General features: G+C 40.9%; 1 protein-coding gene across 6 annotated transcripts in view; it reads left to right on the top strand.

The window, feature by feature from the left end:
- SPATS2L (spermatogenesis associated serine rich 2 like) overlaps nt 1-19,456 on the top strand; it is a 166,406-nt gene extending 146,950 nt beyond the window's left edge. For all 6 annotated transcript variants that reach the window (XM_049615912.1, XM_049615913.1, XM_049615918.1 and 3 more), the window contains 5 exons: nt 3,833-3,891; nt 10,133-10,242; nt 12,817-12,919; nt 15,761-15,981; nt 18,556-19,456. In XM_049615912.1, coding sequence (XP_049471869.1) covers nt 3,833-3,891; nt 10,133-10,242; nt 12,817-12,919; nt 15,761-15,981; nt 18,556-18,951 — 889 coding nt within the window. In that variant the 3' untranslated portion in view covers nt 18,952-19,456. The remainder of the gene's footprint in view (nt 1-3,832; nt 3,892-10,132; nt 10,243-12,816; nt 12,920-15,760; nt 15,982-18,555) is intronic.
- Nucleotides 19,457-24,907: the final 5,451 nt, after the last annotated feature.

Genomic DNA, 24,907 nt, shown 5'->3' with positions numbered 1-24,907 from the left:
CCCACCTATGGGAAGGCTAAGGACACCCACTCTTGTATTGGGTGCATGTATGTCCTTTAGTTATGTGTACCTTGTGTGCCCTCAAATCCCACAGACTCTAATTAGGACATTGGTTTCGGGTGGAGGAATTTCTTCTTGCCGTCATTTTCTTCCCTGACCGTCTGCTTTTTGCTTTTCCCCAGTAAATTTGGCAGGTCCTCTCCCCTTCGTCTCAGCTTTCCCCAAAAGACTGTAGGCTCCACAGGGATGGCAGGGGGCTTCATCCACAGCAGCATTCCCTGCCTCAACACCCTCGCTGGCACATGGCAGGCACTCAGCAAATACTTGTGCAGTGTGTGTGGTTTCTAGTGCTCTTTGTGGCACATTCCTGCACTGCCGTCCCAAACCTGTGCAATCCTGCTGCACTCCATTGCTTAAGAGAATGGAGCACAAGCTACCTGCAGGGCTCACATGACCTGTAGCCCATCCTTCAGCTGGAGTGTCCCTGCTCCTAAGTTCCTAAGAAGTGGTCCTGGACTCCTATTCATGTCCAGTGGAAGTCAAAAGCCCTCTGTAAGATTTGTGCCAGTTCCGGGGTTGAGGGTGGGCTCCACATTCTCACCCTCAGTCTGCCTTCCCATCTGTTCAGCCTCAAATTGACCCAAACGTGGAACCCAGCCACCTCCTCAGCTGACCATGTGTGTGTTCACTTGCGCACATTCAGACCGGCTGCACCAAGCACAGTGAAGATCGGGCGGTCCCCAGCGAGGCTCATATCACAGTCCTCACAGTGCACACCTTAGACTTCTGGCTCCCGGCAGTTCTTTTGCCCATCCCACTACTGGTGATTTCTCCCAGGGCCTTCACTCTGTACAATTCCCAGCCTTCTTGATGACTCTTCTACCTCTCTCTTCTGCCTCTCTTTCTGTAGGGGATAGAAATTCAAAACATTTTCTTAGGCAGAGTAGCTTAATCGTATTGTAAATGGGGCTCCTGAGTCCAGATTTCTAGGTTCTCCTCTTATCTCCCTAATAGCTCATCCATTAGCCTTCTTTTCCCTAAACTAATACAGAACAGCCCTCTCTGAGAGGGTTGTTAAAAACAAAAACAACAAATTGCTTGGCCTGTATTGGCTACATGTGAACTTGACAGAGAAGCTAAATATACCTTATAATCACAGGAGCATAAGCCTGTTGGCCTAACTCAGCATTTCATATGATTAATAAACATATGCTGGTTTATGAATAGATGGCCTTTGGAAAGAAATTCAAGAAGCTAGTGATGGTGATGGTGGAGACCTCCAAGGAAGGGAACTGAATAAGCTGGGACAGAGACAGGATAAAGACTTTCTTCTTTTGTATTCCCTGTATTTAAAGCACATTGACATCATACCTATTTAATGTCAATAAATAAGGTACAAGTATCCTGATGTGCTGGCTACACCAAAGTGATCATATCCAGTGACCTTAAGCCATATGCTTCATGGGGATAGTTGATATCCATACTTGATGGATTAGGCTTAGAGCCCAGCTCTGGAGAATGTGCCATTCACTCTACACGTCAGTTCTTTCCATGAGGATTTCCTGGTTGGAAAGAGCTGAGCTTCTCGGCATACTGTCCTTGCTCTCCAGGTGTTCGGGTTACATCATCTGGATGAAGAGCCCCAGAACTCCTATAGATATATCCCTTACCTTGACAGAGATTACAAAATATTACTCTTAAGAGGAAATAAATTTTCAAATCACTTTAAATTTTAAAAGTACACCCGATGGGGAAAAAAGTACATCTGTTGAAACATAATAATTATGGAGATAACTGCAGTGTATTAAAGCATGTTAATTATGAGTTCATAATCAAACTATACAAACAAGCAAAAAAAAAAAAACCTCATTGGTTACTTTGGGGGGATGCTAAGGAACCAACTATCATTTTGAAAACTGATACACCAGCATTTACCCTGCCTTACCTACTTAAACGGCATGATAACCCAAATAGCTGATAAGAGAAAGTTTCTCTTTGTGAAAGTCTTCTAGTAAATAAATGAAGGAATGATAGAATTTGAATATCCCCTTTTTAAAACCCTATTGATCTAGGCAACGATCATCAATGGCTAATATAAAAATAGAGATGTCCTTTGTATTTCCTATCAACTTGTGAGATGGAGGAATCCAAATACATTCAGGTTTGGTTTTTTTTTTCAAGAGGAGTATTTATAACTGTGTTGTGTCATTATGTGTCTGCCGGTAGAAGCAGATAACATAAGGTATTCTTTCAGAAGAAAAAACAAATCTGAATCTAATCAAATTTCTGTATCTCATCACAAATTCATAGGAAAATTAAAAGAATGGGTTAAATACCCATGGAGATGTAGTCAGCAAAATTCAGACTGTGGATAGTGTAGCAGGACAAACAACCTGGTGTATTCAACAAATGAGTTGCAAAGAAGAAAAAAAAGAGATGGGAGGGAATTTATAGATTAAAACAGATTTAATAGACAATCAGCCAATTGCAATGCTTGGAACTTGTTTAGATCCTGGTCAAACTGATAAAAAATCTGTATAGGACAATTAGGGAGATTTGAACACTGAGTATATCTGATAACATTAAATTATTGTTAATATTTTTAGATATTATGGTAATACTATGGTTATAGTCCCAAAAAGTCCTTATCTTTTTGAGATATGTATTGAAATATTTATGATGGAAATGAAAATTTAAGAACATCTCACATCTATGCTTATATATACATAAGGATATATCCTTATGGAAGGATATACTGTTGACTCTTGAACAATGCGGGGGGGGGGGGGGGGGGGTGCTCCCCCCATGCATAATCAAAAGACTGCATGTAACTTTTGACTCCCTGAAAATTTAACTTACAGCCAACCATTGACCAGAGGCCTTACCAATAACATAAAGGGTCAATTAACACATTTTGTATGTTGTATGTATCGTATACTGCGTTCTTACAATAAAGTAAGCTAGAGAAGAGAAAATGTTATTAAGAAAATCATAAGGAAAACACATTTATGGTAATGTACTGTATTCCCCCCCCCTCAAAAAATCCACATATAAGTGCACCTACATAGTTCAAACCCATGTTGTTCAAGAATCAACTGTATAAAGGAAGTCTCACATGTGTTGCTGTTGTGAGGGGAACTGGGAGTCAGGATGGAAGAGAAACAAACTTCTAGACAGATAATTATTTACTTTATGCAGGTAATACTTTTTTCAAAGAACTAACCAAAAAATAATACAGTGGGGTGGGAGGGTAAGTAATTTGAAGTTGAAATGCTTCTTTGGGGGAATGATAAGGCATAGACTCTTTGAACACGTGGATGGGTGGACCCAGATGATATTTCCCAAAGTAGGTCCCAAGACCATCTGAATCAGAGATGGGCTCACCTCCCTGCCTCCCAGCCAGAATCTGGAGGAGCCATGCACAGAGACATTTGAGAACTACTGCCCTTGATAACCTGAATGGCAGCTTTTCAAATACTCATTACATTGTTGTGGAACTTTGGAATTCATAGGGCAAAAATACTCCCAAATTTAAATTCAAAGCAGCACAATTCTGAAAGTCTGAAAAGGCTTTTTTTTTTTTTAGATTTGCTGACAATGATTTAATTAGCAGATGTCACTATGAAATACTTGAGAGCATCCCTTCCGTGTTGCCTCATTTTTGGAAAAGGCAGAGTGTGCTGCTGGCATTGTAACATAGAAATATTTATGATAATTTTGTCTTTTGTTTAATGAAAATAATTTTTCTTCTGCTTCCAGCGCTTATTAAAAGTTTATCTTTGATTAAGCATTCTTTGCTTTTGTTTTTGTTTCCCTCCCCCTTCCCCCCCAGCATCATTGACAAAGAAGTTTCATTAATGGCAGAAATGGATAAAGTTAAAGAAGAAGCCAGTAAGTAGACACATGGTTGTTTGGTCAGGAGCCTCCCAGTCAGAAGCAATCCATAGGTCGACTGACACTGATATGGATTCTGAGTGGGGTCCTAAAACTCACACTGATTAATGAGCTCTGTAACCTTAGGCAAGTCACTTAGCCCCTGGAAACCTCAGGAACCTCATGTGGAACAAAGTCAGAGGAGTAGCACCACTGAGCACACAGCAGAATAAGACACTTGGCAAATAATAGCTGTTAGCTATTTAAAATTTTGTGCGTATAAAGGACTACTGATAGTTTTAATCAGGTTTAACATGACATTGAATTTAAAATTAAGTTTTAAAACATAAGTTTTTAAGCTTTCACAACTCACACATCTTTTTTTTTTTTTTTTAGTGTTTATTTTTGAGAGAGAGACAGACAGAGGGCAAGTGGGGGAGGGGCAGAGAGAGAGACGGAGACACAGAATCCAAAGCGGGGTCCAGGCTCTGAGCTGTCACAGGGTTCTGACTCTGGGCTGGAACCCACCAACCATGAGATCATCACCTGAGCCAGTCAGACGCTCAACCAACTGGGCCACCCAGACACCCCAGCAATTCACACATGTTGCTATGTTACTTATACAGTCCTTTTCACTTGTCCTTTCTTAGGTTCAACTAACACAAGTTTAACAAATTAAATTCCCCTAAAAAAATTTAGTCCATTTGAAGTTTACTTAAATTCCCTCAAACATTTTGAAGTACATTTATAAATTTAATCCATCTGATTTTTTTCAAGCATTTCAGATGCCTGACAAGGCAAACTCATAAACCTAAGAGCAACATATTCCAAGCTTTTAAGCAGCTCTTATAAGATTAATAATTCAAACTTAGAATTATACTAAATGAAGTTTTCTTAAAACCCTCCCGCTTCTGTTTACAAACTTAGTCAAATCGGCTGACACCTGCCAGATTAACACCTCAAAAGAAAATCAATTATGTGTTTTAAATCAAAATCACAAGTGGGGATGGTTTAATGTAATAATGTAACTGTTTAAACAATAAACAGATGATCTTGATCATTGCAAAACTCCTAAATATAACACAAAATATCAGTATACCTTCGGTTTGATTTGTTTTATCTTTATACTTGTTTCTAATTCTGAATTTTCCACTGTTGTAAGGTAACTCAACAGCTAGTAGGACAGGACTATCTCAAATAGGCTGAGGTTCATGGGCTGGAAATTTTAACTGAGACAAGATGGCTCAGTCAGATTCAACACCAAGCCGCAAGTGGAGTTGCCGAGCCCTTTTTTATTATCGAATTCAGCCTGAAGTTGTTAATGGGAATGCTAAAACTGTATTTTTCAGCTGGGATTTAGTTTTATAGTTATCTCCTGGGCATTTAAAGTTTTTCATCCTTACCCAAATTTTATCTTGTTAATTGAATGAATGGCAGTCTGTACCCCAACCTGGTTTCAGCTAAATTCCTTCCCCTTTGACTGCAATGCCTTTCTTTTTATCAGAATGAAGGATCAGAACAGATTCTTCATTCTTTTTGTATTTTTCTTGCCTGGCCCTTGGTCATAATTCAGCAGTCACTTTTTATGGAAAATAGCTATCAGTGTGTTTGTTACACAGTCTTTTAAAAATAATCTTAAGCAACATGTTAGAATCTAAAATGCAGCAAGTTTTATTAAATAAAACTAAATGTGATCCAGGGTTCAGCTGTGGAATATTTAGGTAGTTATGCAATCCCTTTGACTGTGAAATTATTTTACTCTTATGAAATCTGTTGATTTCTTCGGTAAAAGTTGATTACCACATGATTTGGGATTTTCCCTGTTTCTCAGGTATAGCTTATTTTTTCTTTTAAGTTTCATGTGCTATTGGTAAAAATATTCACAGCCAGCACAGACACAAATGTTTCTCTAGTACCAAAATGCATAGTTACTAGCACCTCACTTTCTAACAGGTTAACGAAAGACCACAGATTTCACATGTTCATTCTATCTCCTTGAGACAATAATATTAGGTGCCAAGACCTGTGGGATTTAGAGTATCTCAGGAGAGCATCCTTGTTTTTCAAATTCATTCAATCAATAAACATGTACTATGTGCTTTGTATGTGTTATGTACTGTCAGAAACTGTGTTAAGCAGCAAACAGTAAACTTTGGGACCTGCACATAAAGAGCTTTCAGCCTAGCTGAAATGGCAAGACGGTTGGCAGGGTTTGCCTAACTTCAGTAATTGATGCCATAGCTCTGGTTTTAGAACTGCCCAAACATGGGGAAGCCATTTTGCATGCATTGGAGGCAAGCAGAACTGAGTTCAAATCCAGGTTCCACCTGTTTATTGGCTGTGACCTTGTACCATTTTGTTAACTTCTCAGAGTCCAAGGTTACTTATCAGAAAAGGGGGAATAAGAATAGTATCTATCTCAAATAGTTATTGTAAAGATAAAATGAGAAATATATGCCAGGCACTTAGCACAGTGCCTGACACAGTATGTGTACAAAAAGGGAAAAGCACTTACTGGTAAAGAAGTTTGTCCAGCCTTCTCATGTGACAGCCAGAAAATGGAAGCCAAAGGGGTTATGCAGCATCTCTCAGGTGACATGCCTGTGTCAACTATATGTCTTCTCCACAGGCACAAGGAACCACTGAATTTCCCTCCACTAAGAACTGAACTGTCTTTACAACCACCATCTTGAGCTTGCTCATCTATGATCTCAAGTACTTTCCATACTTTCTATTTGCTGCACATGTTATAAACCTTATTTCCTCAATTATGACATAAGCCCCTCTATCTGTCATGGCATCTAACACAGTGCTGAAAAGACTGTAGGTACTTCATAATATTTGTTAAATGAATTACTGTAATTAGTTAGTGTAGGCTGTCGGATCCAATATTAGTAATTGCAAAAAGAGGACGTATATTCTAGATGACTATATCTCACTTTATTAATCACATTTGAGGTTAGCATCTTTTAGTGTATGATACTGAACATGTCACATCAGTGATGTCATTTAGCTCCACAACAGCCTTACAAGGTATATATGATCATGACATTTACAGATGAAGAAACAAAGCATGTTGCAGTGCTGTGGTCTCAGACTTTGAGTGAAATTTTTTTGAAATTTGTTTGAGGGTAATTTTGTTGAAGGCCAAAATAGGTGTGTTCTTGGGATATCAAATTGATTGCCGATCTGGGAAGAAAACATTACTTTATATTAACAGAAACACAGATATATTATGAGGTAAAAATGCAGGATTCCCAATAATAAAAAGGGTTTCAAAGAATCTTTGTGCTTGAAAGCTTTGTGCCTATTTCAAGTCCACCCTCTGCTAAGGAATATTATTTGAGAAGCCCTAAAATTTTCCATGGTTCAAGCAACAAGAGCAAGCTTCCAATGTGTTGCAAAAACTTGAAGGAATTTATAAATCCTATTGAGAAAATGGATTTCAGCATACCAGATACTGTTTATAAAAGCACCGAAATAATATTAATGAAGTCATGAATGCAGTGAAAATTAAAGCTTTATGAAACTGTCTCCCTCTACAGATTTCCAAAAGGATGGTGCTTGCAAAATATAACTTATTATTCTATTTTAAATTTGGGGATCAATGAATCTTAGGATCTGATCTGGCTTTGTTTTTGCTTTTTGTTTCTGTGGTTGATGTTTTTGAGGTGAAAATGTTGGTGTCCCCACAGAATTCTGGCTTTAGATCTCAAGTTTTAAGCCTTTTTCATAATGAAATGCTTTGAAATGTTAATGAGACTATATGTAAAACTCATCCCAACACTTGCTGATGCAAAATATTCATTTCCATGCACATTTGCATGAGGGTAAACTCAGAGTTTATTGGTGATCTTGCACCTGCATTCCTATTCTAGGGCCCATTTTTATCTATTTCTACAAAATCTTTTGTGTGAAGGCCCAAGTTTTTCTCAAAAAGTACAATTATCCCTAATTGTCACCGGTCCCACAAATGATCCATTAAGAAAAGTCAGATCTGTTTAATTGTGTAGTCATGGTCTGCTGACCCCTTCACTATCTGCTCATCAAGTCTAGGCCTTCAGAATTTTTTATCTTTGCAAGAGCAAAATACTTTGTTTCATCTTCCCGCTAGAGAATCGTCTTTTCACACTCCAGACTTTCGTCCCATTCCTGTGGTGAATTATAATGGCAGACAAATAAATAATCAGCCAAAGGTATAAGTGCTGAATATAAGTGGCCCTTCTAGAAAAGGGACTTCTCTCCTTCTTTGCATATTCCTTTTGAATAATGGATTGATTCATTCATTCAGTCCTCCATTCAGCAAACATACATAGTGGGCACCCACTTTGTACCAGGTCCGAGTCGGCATGGACACAACCATAAAGTGCAGCCTCTGCCATGATTGGAGACGCCTACAGGGGCCAGGCTGGTAACCTTAATGAGCAGGGCAGAGGGTGACCATGGCATGCTGGGCACCATGCTCCATCTATAATGGGCAACAACAACTCAGGGGTAGCCAATGGTTGCCACATGGCAATGCTGGCCAACTTTGGCCAGAAATGCCAATATTTTAAGGGAAGCCAGAAATCCAGGTTCCAAATGGAATCTCCTAATTTTCAAATGTGGACAATTAATTTGTAAAAGTAATGTGTGGACCAAATAAAACACAGGTACACTATGGCCCGAAGTGTTAGTAGGCCACCTTTTTGTGACCTCTGGTCTGACTGGGTAACTGGGACATCATTCAGTAATACATCATCTGTGTTCAGATGGAAATTCTTTTCACAGCCATCGTAGGGACACATTTTACACTAGCTCCTCTGTATTTTGAAAGACTACAGGCACAGATCAGCCTCTGCTCAGCTACATGGTATTGTAAATGGGAAGCAGGGGGAGTCCTGGTAAAAAATCAAAGCATGATTAGAGTAGTTTGGCAAACAATTAGGCTTTATGAGTTACAGATTACTTATTTTATTGACTTCTCAACATTGGTATCAGCATAGAAAGACAATGTTTCTCTGTGGAATAGTTTATAGTTTGCAGGAAATCTTAACTCTTGATTGCTTCTGAACTTTTTTGGGAGTTTTTAAAGTGACTTTTTGACATTTATAAATTAAGAACTCTTACAATCAGAAATCGTATTGTTTGGCTACGCAGGTGTGCTACAAATCTGGTCTAATAAAGCAGTTGGCCTTTTTTCAACCAAGAAGTAATGTGAATCCAACATGGATATCATCTTAGTTGAATGGACTTCTTTTTTCTTGTAACTCAAAATGCTTGTCCAAAAGAAATGAAGGCAGTTCATATGTGACTTAAATTCAAGAACTACAAGTTATCTATTGGAAGATGAAATTTCATATTTAAATCTCATCCTATGTGTTTGTATGCATTGCTTTTGAGCTCTGTGATCTTTTGAGAAACACATACGCGCACGCGCGCACACACACACACACACACACACACAAACACACGTTCACCTGTGGACTACTACGTTTACTTGAACCTTTAGGTCATCTGACAGATGTGTGAAATATGGCACCAGAAAACTCCCTGGTGTCTTCTCCACATGTGCAGATGCTAAAGAGTATACACAAATCCAGTTCAAGCAGGCTTTGACTTAACCTTGAAATTTTTCCATGGGGGACACTTAAAACAAAGACAAGACACTCTCTGGTCTGGAACTTCTCTCTGACTGCAAAAATGAAAACAGATCTGCAGAGTATCAAAAGCAGACACATTTTTTAGCTCACATAAAGCCAGTAAAGTAAAACTTCTATGTCGTATTCCAATAATAAACCTAGTTGCTCTAAAGGAATAAGTGTTAAAGGTCTGATAATGTTAGAATTTAATAGTGGACACAAAGAATGGTTTTTGTTTAGTGGACTCCTTTTCTTTGCAATACCATTCAGATAGTATTTTACTAAGTGTCTTTTTCTTGGTGATAGTTGTTCTGAGTTCTGAGCAGTTGTTCTGCACAAATTTGAAAGTCCAAATTAAGTGAGATCAGACGCCAGTGAAGAAAACAAAGAAGACTGTGGGTGTACAGTGAATCAGAAGGGACCGTGTTTGATTTGGGGATTGGCAGATAAGGACGTACGGAAATGGGTGATTAGTCATGAGCACCAGGAGCAAACCCACCTCGGTGACCAACTCAGAAAACATAGTCATGGTCCAACAGAGTGATCAGTGTGTTGAGAGAGAACTGATACCAAGAAATTAGGTCATTTAATATGTTTAGGTCTCTGGCCCTAACGTAGTATTCTTTCTTATTTGGCAGTGGAAATCCTGACTGCTCGTCAGAAGAAAGCAGAGGAACTAAAGAGACTGACAGATCTAGCCAGTCAGATGGCAGAGATGCAGCTGGCTGAACTCAGGGCAGAAATTAAGGTCAGTTCTAAAATATCCCAGCCTGAACCCTGAGCCAGAGATCTGATCCCCATTATGTTTGTTTTGCATCCATAGAGTGCTGCTCTCTGAGGACCTAACATCATATACCCAGCTCTCTTTCACAGTGTTGAACTAGACCATTCAGAAGGGCGAAGAACCAACTTAATCACTGTATTTAAGTATGCTATGGTTTGAAGGGATATATTATTACAGAGAAGTACGAGCTATTTTCTTAGGCGGTGGAGACTGACCCAAATAAAATCTATTCAACCATGAATTATAGCTGGAATGGGGGGTATTATTTTCACCATATGTAATTTAGGTGTATGTATATAAACACACGTGTGAGTACACAGTGAGTATGAACTGAGTGTAACAGTAAGGATTCTAAATCACACACAATATACAGAGACTTCTTTTCTGTATCCTTTTCTAGCTCACTTGCCCTTTTATTGAGAATACCACCACAAATATGTATTTATTGGATTTCTACAGTTGCAAGCAATAGAAGCTGACCCTGGCTAACCTCAAGAACAAGTGGAATTTGAAAGAATATGAGTGCAGCTCACCAAAGTGTGATCTGAAGACTCCAGGCTACACTTAGGCAGAAACCCAGGCAGCCACCTGGGTAATACAGGCAGCAGTAATTACCAGACACTCTTCAGGGCACCATTAGAGTGCGTGACCTTCAGATGTCATCACCCTTTGTGCCACCCCACCCGATTCGCATCCCAAAGAAAGAGATTCTGATTGGCCTCCACTTGGATCACATACACCATTTGGCCAAGGGATGCCTAGATTGACAGACCTGCCAACACTGCGGATATCTGAAACTGCACTGGGGTACAGTAACCAGAAAAAAATGGTTACCAGAAAGGCGAAAACAAGTATCTATAACAAACCAGGACATTACAATTTATACATCTTCCCTTCTCCTCTTCTCTTTCCCCAGTATACTAAACATACACACATGTATACATGCACTTGGCTTCTAACCACCTTCTAGAGTCTAGAGTACCTTGAGGACTCAGCCGCTACTAGGTTTTACATAGGATTGTCTGCTTATCCAGGCAAAACCTGGTCGGGCATGGTGGAAAGTGGCAAGTGACTTTTGACTCCCTTCTGCCCTGGTGAAGCATGAAAGGGAGCCCTGTGAGGATAAGGACTTCCTCCGAGGGTCCTGTGAAGTCCTAGTGGCCTTTCCTTCCTCATCTGCTCTTCTGGTCGTTGTTGCTTGCAACCAGTCAATTGCAACTTCCTCCTAACTAGTCTCTCTCCCTCTGCTGTCTCCCTCCAGCCTGGTCATCCACCCTAAGACCAGAGTTACACCCCAGAGCAGATCTGGTCTCCCCCAGTTTGGTCCACCCTTCCCATCAGAATAAAATCCACAACTGGACTCCAGTATATATATTCCAACTTCGAGCTCTCATCCCTTGTTAGAACATCAGGTGAAGAATATGAAGTTGCCAGTTTCCTAGTCTATTGAAATTTACTTATTTTCCAAGTTTCATTTCTGCCTACCAAAATCCCATTCATCATGAAATGGTTAATGGCACAGGCTTTGGAGTCAAACAGTCCAGCTCCTGTGACCTTGGGTAAACTACTTTTCTCTTAGATTCCTAGAACCTTGATTCCCCTTATATAAAATAGAGATAATAATAGTACTGACTTTGTAATAATGTGATCAGATGAAAATGAGATTATCTGTTAAGAATTTGGCCCATGTCTGGTAAGTGATCGATAATTTTTTTTGGTGTTCCAGCACAAATGCTCCCCCTTACATAACTCTTTCTCTGTTCCCCTCTGTAGGAAATAATTCTTCCTCTTTTATATTCTTAAAGCACCTTCCACATTCTACCTTATATTATGTTTAGTGGTATCTGTTTCCCTTGCCATGTGGTAAACTCCCTGGCAAATTCAGGAGGGACTGAATCATACATAGTTACTTCTATATTTCTCACTCTGACATCTACACACAGATCTAAATTTTAAATGAATTGAAAAATAATCTCTTTCCCACTTCCTTTAACAGGAAGTGGGAAATTCTACCATTGAAGACATTGAAATCTTGAAATTCTACCATTCAAGATAATGTTTTCTAGTTACTAAAGGCTTTTTGCGCTTCCTGGTTCCTGGCTCCCTATCACAACAGGGAAGGATGACGTGTTTTCTCTCCAGGGATAATACCTGAGCAAGCCATTGGCCAAATTAGGAAGACTGACAGAATGCAGCCCCAAAATTTATAACAGGACAAAACATGCCAGAAGGAGCGCAAGGGGTGCTAAAGGTTAAATACATGAGTCCAGACACACATTTTGCCTGATCACGGTTTTCTCCAAGTCTAGGCAGGGGAAAGACAGGATCCTCACCTATTCCCAGAACAAGAAGGTGATCATGCTCCAGACCGGTCAAACCAAGCCTGATTTAATGGAGCCACACGGTGACAGAACCGGCATGACTGCCTTCCTGGTTAACACCATCAGTGGTAGCCGAAGAGCAGAGTGAATGAATCTGCAGTGTGCCTCAGTCATTTCTCTAACTGTGGGGCTCCTGTTTTACTTCTCTTTCCTCCAGCACTTTGTCAGCGAGCGTAAATATGATGAAGAGCTCGGGAAAGCTGCCCGATTCTCCTGTGACATTGAACAGCTAAAGGCCCAAATCATGCTCTGCGGAGAAAGTGAGTTTTGCATACTTGCTAAATAATTCTGTGTGAGTAAGCTTGGTGCTATTTGGAGTTGATATTGGAAATGTCAGGTGTGCGGTCCCCCAGTGGGGTTAAAGCAAGGTCTAAAGAGATTTAATGATCTAAGGTCATGACACAAGTCACTAGAAATGTCAAGATTTGAACGTAGAGTCTTCAAATGCCACTGCCCATCAGTAAATCCCCAGGATTTATTAAGCAGTACAGAACAGGTCAACTAGTCTATATCTTTTGCAAACTTTTCTTAAGCACTGCCAGATAAACTGCCTCTCTGATTTCAAATAGTCTAGTTCCACAGAGACCTGTTACACTGAGAGCCAGTCTCCCTAACAAGTCTGGGAACAATTGGCTCTTGTCGTAAAGGGCCCAGCTGTCGTATGTGCTCTGCTCAGCAGTGCTGGGAGCCTGTCCCCTGGTCGGCTCTCTGTGCTGAGTGAAGTCTGAAGATAATGAAAGACTTCGCTTCAGCCATTAGCTTTAGTCTTGTTCGCTATTAAGCCTTAATTAGAGCAGTTAATGTGCAACAAAATTGGCTGATCTTTTTTTTTCTCCTACTCCAGCCCACCCACCAGGGGAGGTGGGAATGAACAGTGAAATGGCTTTAAGGACAGGCACAAGGGGGAAAGAAGGACTAGTGAGGGACATGGAATACCCACAACCTCAGAGTCAGCTGAAAATTTGCGATTTGGCTGCATTTTTTTTTCAGAGTCGAAAGTGCTTTTTTTCTTGATCTAAAATTAGAGAACTATGTTAAAGAGAACTTGACATTACTTCTATGTAGCTTTTGCACTTTTTATGGGCATGTTTAATTTGTGTAAGTTATATATTACATCTATAATTATACTACATGTTACAATTTATACTATACTACATAATATATAGTAATATGAGATGCTTTCACCATTTTATAACATATGGCTGAGACTTTTCCATGTCAATATATTTAACTCATAATTTATATAAATATAATTGATGTGAACAGTCCCCTGATTGTGGACATTTAGGTTGCTCCCAAATTTTCACCATTAAAGTAACACTGCTGTAACCATCCTTGTTCACATATCTTTGGCAGTTATCTGATTTTCTGACTGCATTTCTTTTTTTTTTTTTTAAAGATTTTATTTTTAAGTAATCTCTACACCCAACATGGGGCTCAAACTCACAACCCCAAGATCAAGAGTCATATGCTGTACCAACTGAGCCAGCCAAGTGCCCCCTTATTGCATTTCCTTTAAATTATTTTCCTTTTTTTAATACATGTTCTCTCCCATATATAAAAATCTACCCATTTATCATTCTCTACCCCCAGCTTTTGCCCCATCTCTAAAAACACAGACAGTCTGCTCCACAGCTGGCAATTTAACTGCCCAAGCTACTTTCCATTTCAGCCTGATGATGAGCAAGACCCTGATGCCAAGTGACTGAAGAGGGGTGGGCAGCTCAGCTTGCCTGCTTTCCTCCAGAGCACATCCAGTGCCATCTAGTGGGAGGAGCCATCCCTTACCAAATTCCAAGGGTCCACATGAAAGTCAGCCTCCCCTGTTGCAGACAATAGTCTTCAAAAGGCTCTTTCCAGATCAGCTTTGTTGACAGCATATTGGAAACCCACAGCTAATGAACCAGATATAGTTGTCTCTGAGCTGTAGGAAAGAATGACCCCCGTGAAACTGACCTAGTGAGCACAAGAGCCACTGAAACCCCCTGGTCATGTTCGGACAGCCCCCAACGTGCTGTCACACCTTACCTATAAATAAGGGGACTATTTATCCCTTATTTGGGGGATAAATGATGCATCCCTGTCCTTTCCATTTCTAATGTTCTGTGATCCCTACTAGTCACTGCTAATCCTCTGGAAGAACCCTAGGATTAAATCTGATCCAACAAGGGTAGCAGAGAAAATTACTTTTAAAAATTGGTGACAATTTTAAGATTCAAAGGTCTTACTGTCCAGCATGGCAGTCAAATTCTGGTGAACTGTGAGAGGGAGGTCATAACTTTATCCTTGAGTGATTCCCTCCAGCACTGATTCAGCATAATCACATAGAAAGCATCCCATCAAAAACCACCTCTTTCAAAACCAGCGGGAATGGTGATAATAAACATTGAGCAGACCTGCCTGAGCCTGCTGGGAATCTGTCTGATTAGTCTGCATTGACTTTAGCATTGGAATTGGTGCAGATTTGCAGTGGAGCTGTAGCAAATGAGGTTGAGAAAAGGCCAGATAATGTGGCTCTCATGGAATATGCAAGATGCTTTAGGGCATGTTTGGGGCTGGTAGGTCTGGCCCTGTTGTCGCAAAATATGCATGAGCCAGGCTGACAAAATTCCTGACACCCAACAGAACATCATGGCTCTGATGAGCCAGGTGTCCACGTGCCTCCTGGTTTTTCTGCGTCTCTGCAGCACCCACTGGTCTAGGGGTCTGACATGGAGGGCAAAGAATGGGTTTGGTAATGGGGCAGTCAAGAGGCAAAATACACTTGTGGACAGGCATGAGAGGATACTTCCAAGATTTCATTGTCTCTCTTCCTTTTGTGGTGCTTAACCTAAAGAATAATATTAACGTTGCTCAGATATGTCTTATTTCCTACAAATGTTTCCCAACTTGGATAATTATGCTGTAATGACAGTTCAATGATTCTCACTGAAGAGCTTCACTGGCCTCACAAACACAAAAGTGCCCTTTCAAATAACAGCTTTAAAAAAAAAAAGAATGTTTTTATGAAGCTTCTGCCACTTTCTCCCATCTTTTAACCGGTTACTAAGGCAGGAGTGTTTGTGGCATAGCCCATAACACCACGCGCTTTCTTGTTGCAGTTACACACCCAAAGAACAACTATTCCTCAAGAACTCCCTGCAGCTCCCTGCTGCCGCTGCTGAACGCCCATGCAGCAACCTCTGGAAAACAGAGCAACTTTACCCGAAAATCATCCAATCACAACAAGGCCTCAGAGGGTAAAGCAGCAAACCCAAAAATGGTGAGCAGTCTTCCCAGTGCTGCCGACAGCTCTCACCAGGCCGTGCCAACTAATAAGCAGGTAAGCCGCTCTGGGGAGGCAGACCCTGGTGCAAGGTGCCAGGCAGAAACCACCTTCCTGACCTCGGAGGCCTCCATCAGCCACTGGCCTCGCAGAACTCCCCTGGTCCATCCAGCCACATTTCACAGGCACTTTCCCAGGTGGAGGAAGTGTCCTTCGTACACTGTGGCATTAGGAGAGTCCACCTGAATGAGCCAGCTCTTCCTGTGCCTTTGGGGCCACCACCCCCAAGCCCTGGTCACTGGCCCATGTGCAGAGGGGACTCACACAGACGTGGGAACAAGACTACCTGGCTACTGACGCTACTGGAGGGAGGGAATCTGACATTTGGTTTTGAAGATTCTTTAATTCCCATTGATGTGTAGTTTATCAGTAAGAGGCCAAAGTTAGCTCAGATTTTTCTCTCTTGGGCTTTTGGTGTAGAGAACATATTTCAAAATGACATTATTAATTCTCATCTGCCGTAACACCTAAAAATGTAAGTGTCCAAAGGTCAGTCTTCCTTCATTCCTTTGCTCCTCCACTATATGCTTGAGAAGTGATTTCCCTCTTATCATAGGAGAATGAACAGGAAATGGAATTTGATGATAACAGACGTTGGGCATGCTATAAAGACACCTTTCATGAATTCTAAGAAAGAGAGCTCAAATAAAGAGACTTTTTTAAAGCATTCCCAAATGCTGGTTTTCTAACAAGTGCCCTGTTGGATTTTGTGGTCTAGGTCTTTTAGAATTCTCATTAATTACACTGACAGACATTTCTCGGGCCCCAGGTATCTTCACCAACTCTAAAACAGCACTTTGACAAGGAGCATTTCATATTTCACATCTTCATAGCTTTTGTTCACAGCTTTTGTTCTTTGGTCATTATTAAACCCCATACTAAAATTAAGTCTAAAATTTAGTCTGGGCTTCCCTTTCACTTCTTTAAAAACAAAAGCAGCCAGATTAAATGCTAGCCGCATAGATACTTTTTCAGCTCACTGTTATCATTTTCAGCAAAGCATTTCAGGCAAAGGCTCATTTAAATGGAAATATATACACAAGCCAGAGCCCTGTAGACCCAGGGAAGAAAGGCCCTTGTACCAGGCCCTGTGCTTTCTCCCAGCCACGGCCATCCCTATGGAGCAAGACCAAAGAGATGTCACTACTCAGAATCTGTATTCTCCCAAGTACTCAAGATCCTGGAATTCTATTCCCAAATGGCACCAAGCCTGCTCTCAGGATTTTTTTGGACCACTTCCCTGGATATATCACCTTAAGGGCAGACCATACTACCAGTATGTACACTCCTAGGTCCAAAGGATGATTATTCATGGGTGTGAGGACAAATCTTAAGTGTGCAGGCTGAAGTGTCCACATTTGTGTGTGCAAGGCCCACTCACAATGTTGGAAGGAGTCAGAGGGAGGAAGAGACAATATTCACTCATGTGGTACATGGGCTTGACTTTGTGCTCTTGGCCTGGGCCTTGAATTATTAGAGGTGGATCTGCCATAAACCTATACCATCCCATCACAAAGCACAAATGTAGAACTTTATAAATTTGTAAGTCATAAAATTACACATTTTAATAGTAGAGATTTGATTTTCAACCAAGGCCCGTATTCATGGAACAACCTATTTATGAATCTTGTCAGGAGACAGTATGTGAAATGGGAATGGCTCCACCACTTTCTAACTGTAGACCTTGGGCAAGTCCTTCAAATTCATTATCCTCATCCATAAAATGAAGCAAATAATAGCAACTGTCTTAAAGGGTGAGTGTGATGATAAATGAGATGGTACCTTGCTTGATGCCTGGAACACTTTAAGCCCTCAATAAATGTTGGCTGTAACTGACCTCATAGAGTTCAGAAATCTTTCCCTTGTACAGACACAGACAAGCTAACCATTGCTTCCTTTCTACTCTTCCATTTATATTCTTGGTTGCTGATTTGTTGAAGGCTGCCAATTTTCCAGTATGATGTTTCAAAACTCGTTGGCTAAGAACTACATGAGGTTTAGAAGAACTAATTATCTCCATGAAAATACATGTTACTTCTATATCCTGCCAGGATCTACCAGATACACCTTACCCTTATACTTACCCAAGATAATATTTCTAAACTATGATATTTGTTTCAAGATGATAAAATAGAAAAACTGCTTTAGAGAAGAAAAATTACAAACCGAATTTTAAACAGAATTTTACATTTCTCCTCATACATTGTAATGAGAATTCATATTTCTAGTCTATTTAGAAGGTCCAAGAAATTTTCACGGTAGAGAATCATCATTATCCTGCCTCTGTGTTACATTCATTACATTATATTTTAAGCATATTTTATGGGATTTCTTTATCCTGGTTCTTGATTTGTCTGTCTTATACTCTGAAACCTCTCTTCCAACATCAGTAATTGGAGTTCCACTTGCAAGACTGTTCTTTTAAGCTCTTATCAGCTTGACCTCATTTTCATCTTGTCATTGTCTTCTAGGATGTAAAAAAAGCTTACCTGTGGCTTAGAAATTTGGTTTCCCTGATGGCATCTGCAGTTTGTTGGCACCTAATACCTATCTCTTTTCTTCTTTTGGTAGAATGGATCTTCTAGCCAAAGACGAAGATTTAATCCACAGTACCATAATAACCGGCTAAATGGGTCTGCCAAGCCCCAGGGCAGTGGTAATGAAGCTGATTTGATGATGAAGGGCAACAACCGCCATGAACACAGAAGACAGCCGCACAATGGCTTCCGTCCCAAAAACAAAGGTGGCGCCAAAAACCAAGAAGCCCCCTTGGGAACAAAGACCCCTGAGGCCCCGGCCCATTCAGAAAAGCCCCGGCGAAGGCAGCACGCTGTAGACAACTCGGAGGCCAGGCCTTTCCGGGGTAATGTCACTAGGGTTTCACAGTGCAATCTCTGCCCTACAAGAATAGAAGTTTCCACAGATGCCGCGGTCCTCTCAGTCCCAGCTGTAACGTTGGTGGCCTGAGCTAGGAGAGAAAAAAGCAGTTTTCACTCAGTTTTGGTTCCCTGCCCGAGGTGCTGACCCAATTCGCTGCCAAAAGAGAGTCAATCAGAATATACAAACCCTATATGGTTGTGTCATCCTCTCTTAATCATTTTTACTAATTCTAATAATCAGCTCTAGCTTGCTTTCATAACATTTCATGGCTTTGCTTGATCTGTTGATGCTTTTTCTCACCAAGACATTGCAGCATTTTAGCCAGGCAGTATTTACTCATTTGTTAGGAAAATCAAGATGTGGCTAAAGATCAGAGGCTCAGTAGCAACCTGTGTTGTAGCAGTGATGTCAGTCCATTGATTGTCTTTAGAGAGTTAATGTTGGAAAAAAAAAATCCTTACTGATCAGACAAACATGATCTGCTGAAGACACATGCGCTTTTGTAGAATTTAACATCTGGTGTTTTTCTGAAAAAAATATATATATACATATATTGCTTTATTTGAAACAAATTAAAATATGCTGCATTTGACACCTGGCTTGCTTTTTTTTTATTGATGCCTACTTTATTATTAAATGTAGTACTTTCAGGAAAACTTTAGAGGTTGTGGCACAGATCTCTCCACGATACTCTTTCTCTTCGGACAAGTCTTTTTTCAGAAAAAAAAATAATGCCTCACAATGGCCCCTGCCAGTACATTGCCCGCATATGAGTGGATATGCACCCCAGTCATCTTAGACACAATGTGGTAGTTTGGAAACCTTGGTTGCAAGTGACATAAACCTCAGCTCAGCCTAGCTTAAACAATAAAGACAATTTATTGGTTCAGTGACTGAAAAGTCCAGCAACAAAGTATGCCTTGGGTCCAATTTGATCAGGGCTCCAGCTCATTTCTCTTGATTACCTCCGCTCTCCTTCCTCCATAGGCTGACAGTGTGTTCAGAGTGGTGGCAAATAGCTGCCTTGCTTCTAAGATTCAAGTCCATGCCCTACACTGTCTAGAAGAAAAGAGATGCTCTGCAGATAGCATGCATGGGGAGCAAATATCCTTATCAGAAGTCCCTGCAAGGGTCTTGAAAATCATTGGCCCAGATTGCAGGTAGGCTTGTCGCTACACCAATCACCAGACTGGGGGAGAGGGCAGCAAATAAGATATACTTATTAGCATAGACTAATGGGAGTCCAGCCCCGCAGAAACACAGGGGCTGTGTGGGAAGGGCTACTGTTTCCTCAGTAAGGGAGAATGGACACTGGAGGGCCCAAGCCCCACAGAACCCCACGTCCCCTATCTTTGCAGGGCACTTCAATGAGGGCACTTTTTCCGTCCAACTTCTTTGTGTCCTACAGATTGGTTGGCTTCTTTCAAGTGCAAATGCTTATTTTGAGCTCAGCGTTAACATTTTTTCTGGCGGCCCAGGTTCAGTGGCTCCCCTCCACAGAGCGGCCCTGAGCAGCGGCCCTGAGCCACGCAACCAAGTACAGGAGGATGTTTGCCTTCTCCGCAGAGAGCTTTCTGAAGTCTCTGAATGTACCTAGAGATTTAATAGGAATTTTAAATGTTAAGTCACATTCCAGGAAGGAAGGAAGGAAGAGGTGTTCGTTCAAATAAGAAAGATAAATGTTCAGGACTCCAATCCCTGTTTACTCCATCTGAGGCCCTGAATTTATATTTTATAAGACAGAAGGACTTTGCACAAATTTTGTGTAGCAAGATTTGGCCTGCCACTGAAAAAATGTCAGTTTAATATGTGACCGCTTTAAAGATGAGTCAAATAATTCTTGCAGCAGGAAACACTACATTTTCCAGGTCAGGAGTGTACCTGCCTTTGTGAGCCTTGGCCCTACCACTCTCAGCCTTGACTGACTGCTCTCAGGGTTAAGACAGCTCAAACACATTCCTAAGCACATTGCAAATGCTCCCAGCTCACAGAAAAGAAATAAAACAGAATGCTAAAACGTGTTTCAGACCTAATTATGGTTTTTTTCCTAGATTTTGCCTTTCTTATGAGACCCTGGGCATGTGAGCATTTACTAATTTGTATGTTTGAAATGGTAATTTCAATATTGTAGTGCCACTGTCAGGCCATTTAAATACTATATTATGTCTGCTCAGGTGGAACCATTGTGATCCTGTCTGGGTCGCATTCTGCCATTCTTTTAAAATGTTTTAAACTCCTTTAAAAAAAAAATCCACAGGCAGAAGCACTCTCCTGTCTCTGCTTAATGCACAATAGCCAGAAAAATAGATTCTTCACTCTTAAACATTTCTTTAGTAGAGGTTAAAACATTTTAATACCCATGAAGATTGAATAACTTCAAAACTCACCTACATTGTACCAAGACCCCATCTGTGAAATTCAAACCTCCCTGTTGGGTTCCCATTACATTCCAAAATTCCATTCCATTTGAGAATCTCAGCAGACTCCAGCTCTGTCCTGTTGAGCCTACCCTAAGGGTGCTGAATGCAGCAACACTTAGAAAGTTCAACAGAAGTCATACAAAATTCATCCTCAATAACAGACATTATGACAGTTTGAGGGAAGAAACTAGAAACACAACATATCCAAATTAAGGCTCAGTTCACAAGTAGTTCAATACTGCTGGCATCAGAAAAAGAGATTCTAATTAAATATTCCTAGGGAAGCAACATCAAATGAGGTTAATGGGAAAAGTTGCCAGACCAAAAGCGACCTGCAGATTTTTGCCAAAGTAAGAGATTTGGGACTTGCGATTCTGAAAGCCTAGATTTGAGCCTCAATTTCAATTTAATCATGAGAAGAGGGAATCTAGGACCTGATCAGTTCTTTTCCTAGGGCAACTGGGGTAGGGGAAGGGTCAGTGGAGTTCAGAGAACTGATTAAAGACTAGAGGTAGGGGTGCCTAAATTCAAAACCTAAATTCAATTGCCTGAGAGTTTTCCCTCTCTCCCTTTCTACCTTGTATCCTACCCTGCCTGTTTAGAGTGCCCTCTTGTGTCTAGAGATGGTAAGATTTTCACTTCTCTACAGACACGCTAACAAGAGCATCCAAGAACTCTGTAATGGCTGGCACCTTTGTTACTACACTGGCTTCAGAGGCCATACCTAAAATGCAGGCACAGGTGGGCTAGGACTCCAGAGTTACCCCAGGCACCAAAAAAGTGAAACAAAAGAGAAATAACCAGTTACCTGCTCCCACATTTCTTCAGCAAACTCATCATCACCATCTAAATCATTCATCTGGCTAATATGCTGCTCCCTGAAAGTACTGAGCCATCCTAACTGCTCTAATTTGGTGAGAAAAAATATGAAGAGTTGCTAAGTGCCAGGGATTCTCTTGTTACCTCAGAATTTGAAGCACGATTTTCATACTATTCGTTGCAAGCTATTAGAAGGAACTTTTTTTCATCCTTTTGCTTTTTCTAACAAGGCTTTATAAATCCTAAGGAAGTTTTCTGTCTATTCTTAGTTTCAAAGAACTCCCTGGTCCTTGGAGGAAATCAGCCCAAACCAGTGTTTAATCCCATTACGGCAGCCCCCTAGGCAAAGGGCACTCTGGTCTGGACCCAGTCGTGCTGTCCAAGAAGCACACAAGGTTGCTTTCATCATGCAGGTTCTTATAAATTATTTTTGGTGATTGATTTTCACAGGACCCCTTGCTTGTGAACTCTGCTTCTTCTCACAGCTTTTGGTGCTACCAGTAAGTTCAAATCTCACAGGTGACATTGCCGTACACAGTTTTTAGGGAATAAATAGATTCTAAGCAAATTTGTTTCTTTGCTTGAGAAAATATGTAGATTTCTCACACATAAAAATAATTATTTCAGAGCTGTAAGTGCAACAATGACCAAAGAATTTCTACAGAAAATGAGTGTAAAAGGTGCCTCCCATCAAAAACAGAAAATACCTATTTTTAACTTCAGGTGCTTAAGTTTGAATTAGATTTACCAGTTCCTAGTCTCTTGTGAGAACATACACTTTCTATAAATTAGTATCACTGTGTAACAACCTGGCCAATAATGTTATTACCCCTCTGCCAATGCCTAACACACAGTAGGAACTCAATAAATACAAGAGAACAGATAGGAAAGAGTGGTCAACTCCAATATGCCTAGAACATTGTGGAGTCTAAATGCAAAATAATCCAATAAGTCAATTCTAAAGAAGATGGGAAGAGAACAGAGCTACTAAAGTTTTGACCCTTGTGGCAGACTAGCTGGACTCACATCCAGGCCTCACCACTTCCCAGCTGTGTAAACTTGGGTGTGTTTCTGAACATCTCATTGCCTCAGGTTCTCCATGGGCTGATAACCATACATACCTTGAAGGTTTTTTGTAAAGACTGAACGAGTTAATCTTTGCAAACCACCTGGAATAATTCCTGGCACTTTGTATGGGTCAGGTAACCACCAAGTAATTACAATGGGAAAGCTTTATAAATTTATATGGGGAAACTTTATATATATGTTCTTTTTTATGTGTGTTTATGTGTGTGTAGGTGTTTATGAATGAGAGAAGAAATAATTAGTAACGAGGGATTAGCTACTAAAGAGTACAGGAATAGCAGACACAGGGACAGTTACCACTGGAGTTGAGGCAGACTGTCCAAGGAAAAAACAAGTTTGGGAGAGCCACCCACCCCTACTCACCCTGGCCCCATAGGCTGAGATTCTGATCCTCTAGAGGAGGGTGTACCTGTGGTCCACTGAGGGTCAAGAAGTTCACTGAGATGCTGGCAGCAAGAAGCCACCTATGGGGAACTGGAGAGCCAGAGAGGAGCTCCAGAGGAGGTGCTGGCCACTCTGCCAGGGGTCCCCCTGCAGGGGTGCCACTGAACTCACTAAGAATCTGGCTGGGGTACCAGCAGGGATACTGTTGAATTATCTGGGGAGCCAGAGGGGGTAGGCTGGACTGGAAGCTACTGCCAAAACTTACTGAGGGTGAGGGCTTCTGGGGGCCCCACACCCCAACTAAGCACCACAGGAGCAAGAACACAGGGATGCTCAATGAATGAAGAAAAAGCCCCTTCCTCCCTCCTGTGGTGTCCCTCCAGTGACAAAGCCAGATGGCTAAAGAGAACTGCTTATAGGGTCCAGCTCCTGGATCACAAGCAAGGCAATAAGGAGTGGATTTAGAACTGTAGGGCCCAAGGGCAGGCCACCCCCACAGAACCAAGAGGCAAAAGAGTTGATAACTGGCATAATCTTAGAAAGCACTAGCCGAGGATTTGATAAATAATAGCTATGCAGCATACAGAAGACTAAACAGCATGCAGAAGTCCTGTCCCGCTCCTCTTCAGAAATGGAGCAGCAAGCTTCCATAGGAGGCCCACCATAGTGCTTAAGAGCCTGTACTCCAGGAAGATAGCATTCATATGAATCCTGCCTTAGCCTCCTACTAGCCGCTAGGTGGCTTACCAAACCTCTTGGTGCTTCAGTTTCCTCCTCTATAAACTGGGGATGATAATAATAATATACCTACATTCTAGAGTGGTATACTAAATATGTCAGTATATAGGGTTTGGGGAGTACATCTTTGTTTTCCTTAGGTAGTTGCTTGCTTAGAACAGCAAACAAGTGTTTTTAGTATTATACATCAGGGAAAAAGAATTTCCCTGCCCTTCAAAGTCCTTCTAGCTAGACTAAGAATCAAACTGACATGAGGCAGATTAACAGGAGAAAATAAATCTTACTTTCATACATATGGGGAATCCACACAGACATGAAATTCCCCAGTCAGGCAAAATGAGGTATACATGTATCCTGAACTAAGGAGAAGTGGGCAGGGGTCTGGAACTTCAAAGGGAAGGAATGCAATTCACAGAAAGATGAAAAAAAGTAAATGTTTGGTAAATAAATGTTTGCTGGGCCACTCAGAAATAATGGGACATAGGGGACTTTGATCAGAGTCCTTGCTAGGTTCCTCTCTGTCTAGGATATCTAGTTCATATTATTCTATAGTTATCTCTGGTGAGTGCTCTCTTCTTGGAACAAGTCCTCTATCT

This window comes from Panthera uncia, assembly GCF_023721935.1.
Source record: "Panthera uncia isolate 11264 chromosome C1 unlocalized genomic scaffold, Puncia_PCG_1.0 HiC_scaffold_3, whole genome shotgun sequence".
Lineage (NCBI taxonomy): Eukaryota > Metazoa > Chordata > Mammalia > Carnivora > Felidae > Panthera > Panthera uncia.
This window is presented reverse-complemented; position numbering and strand designations above follow the sequence as displayed.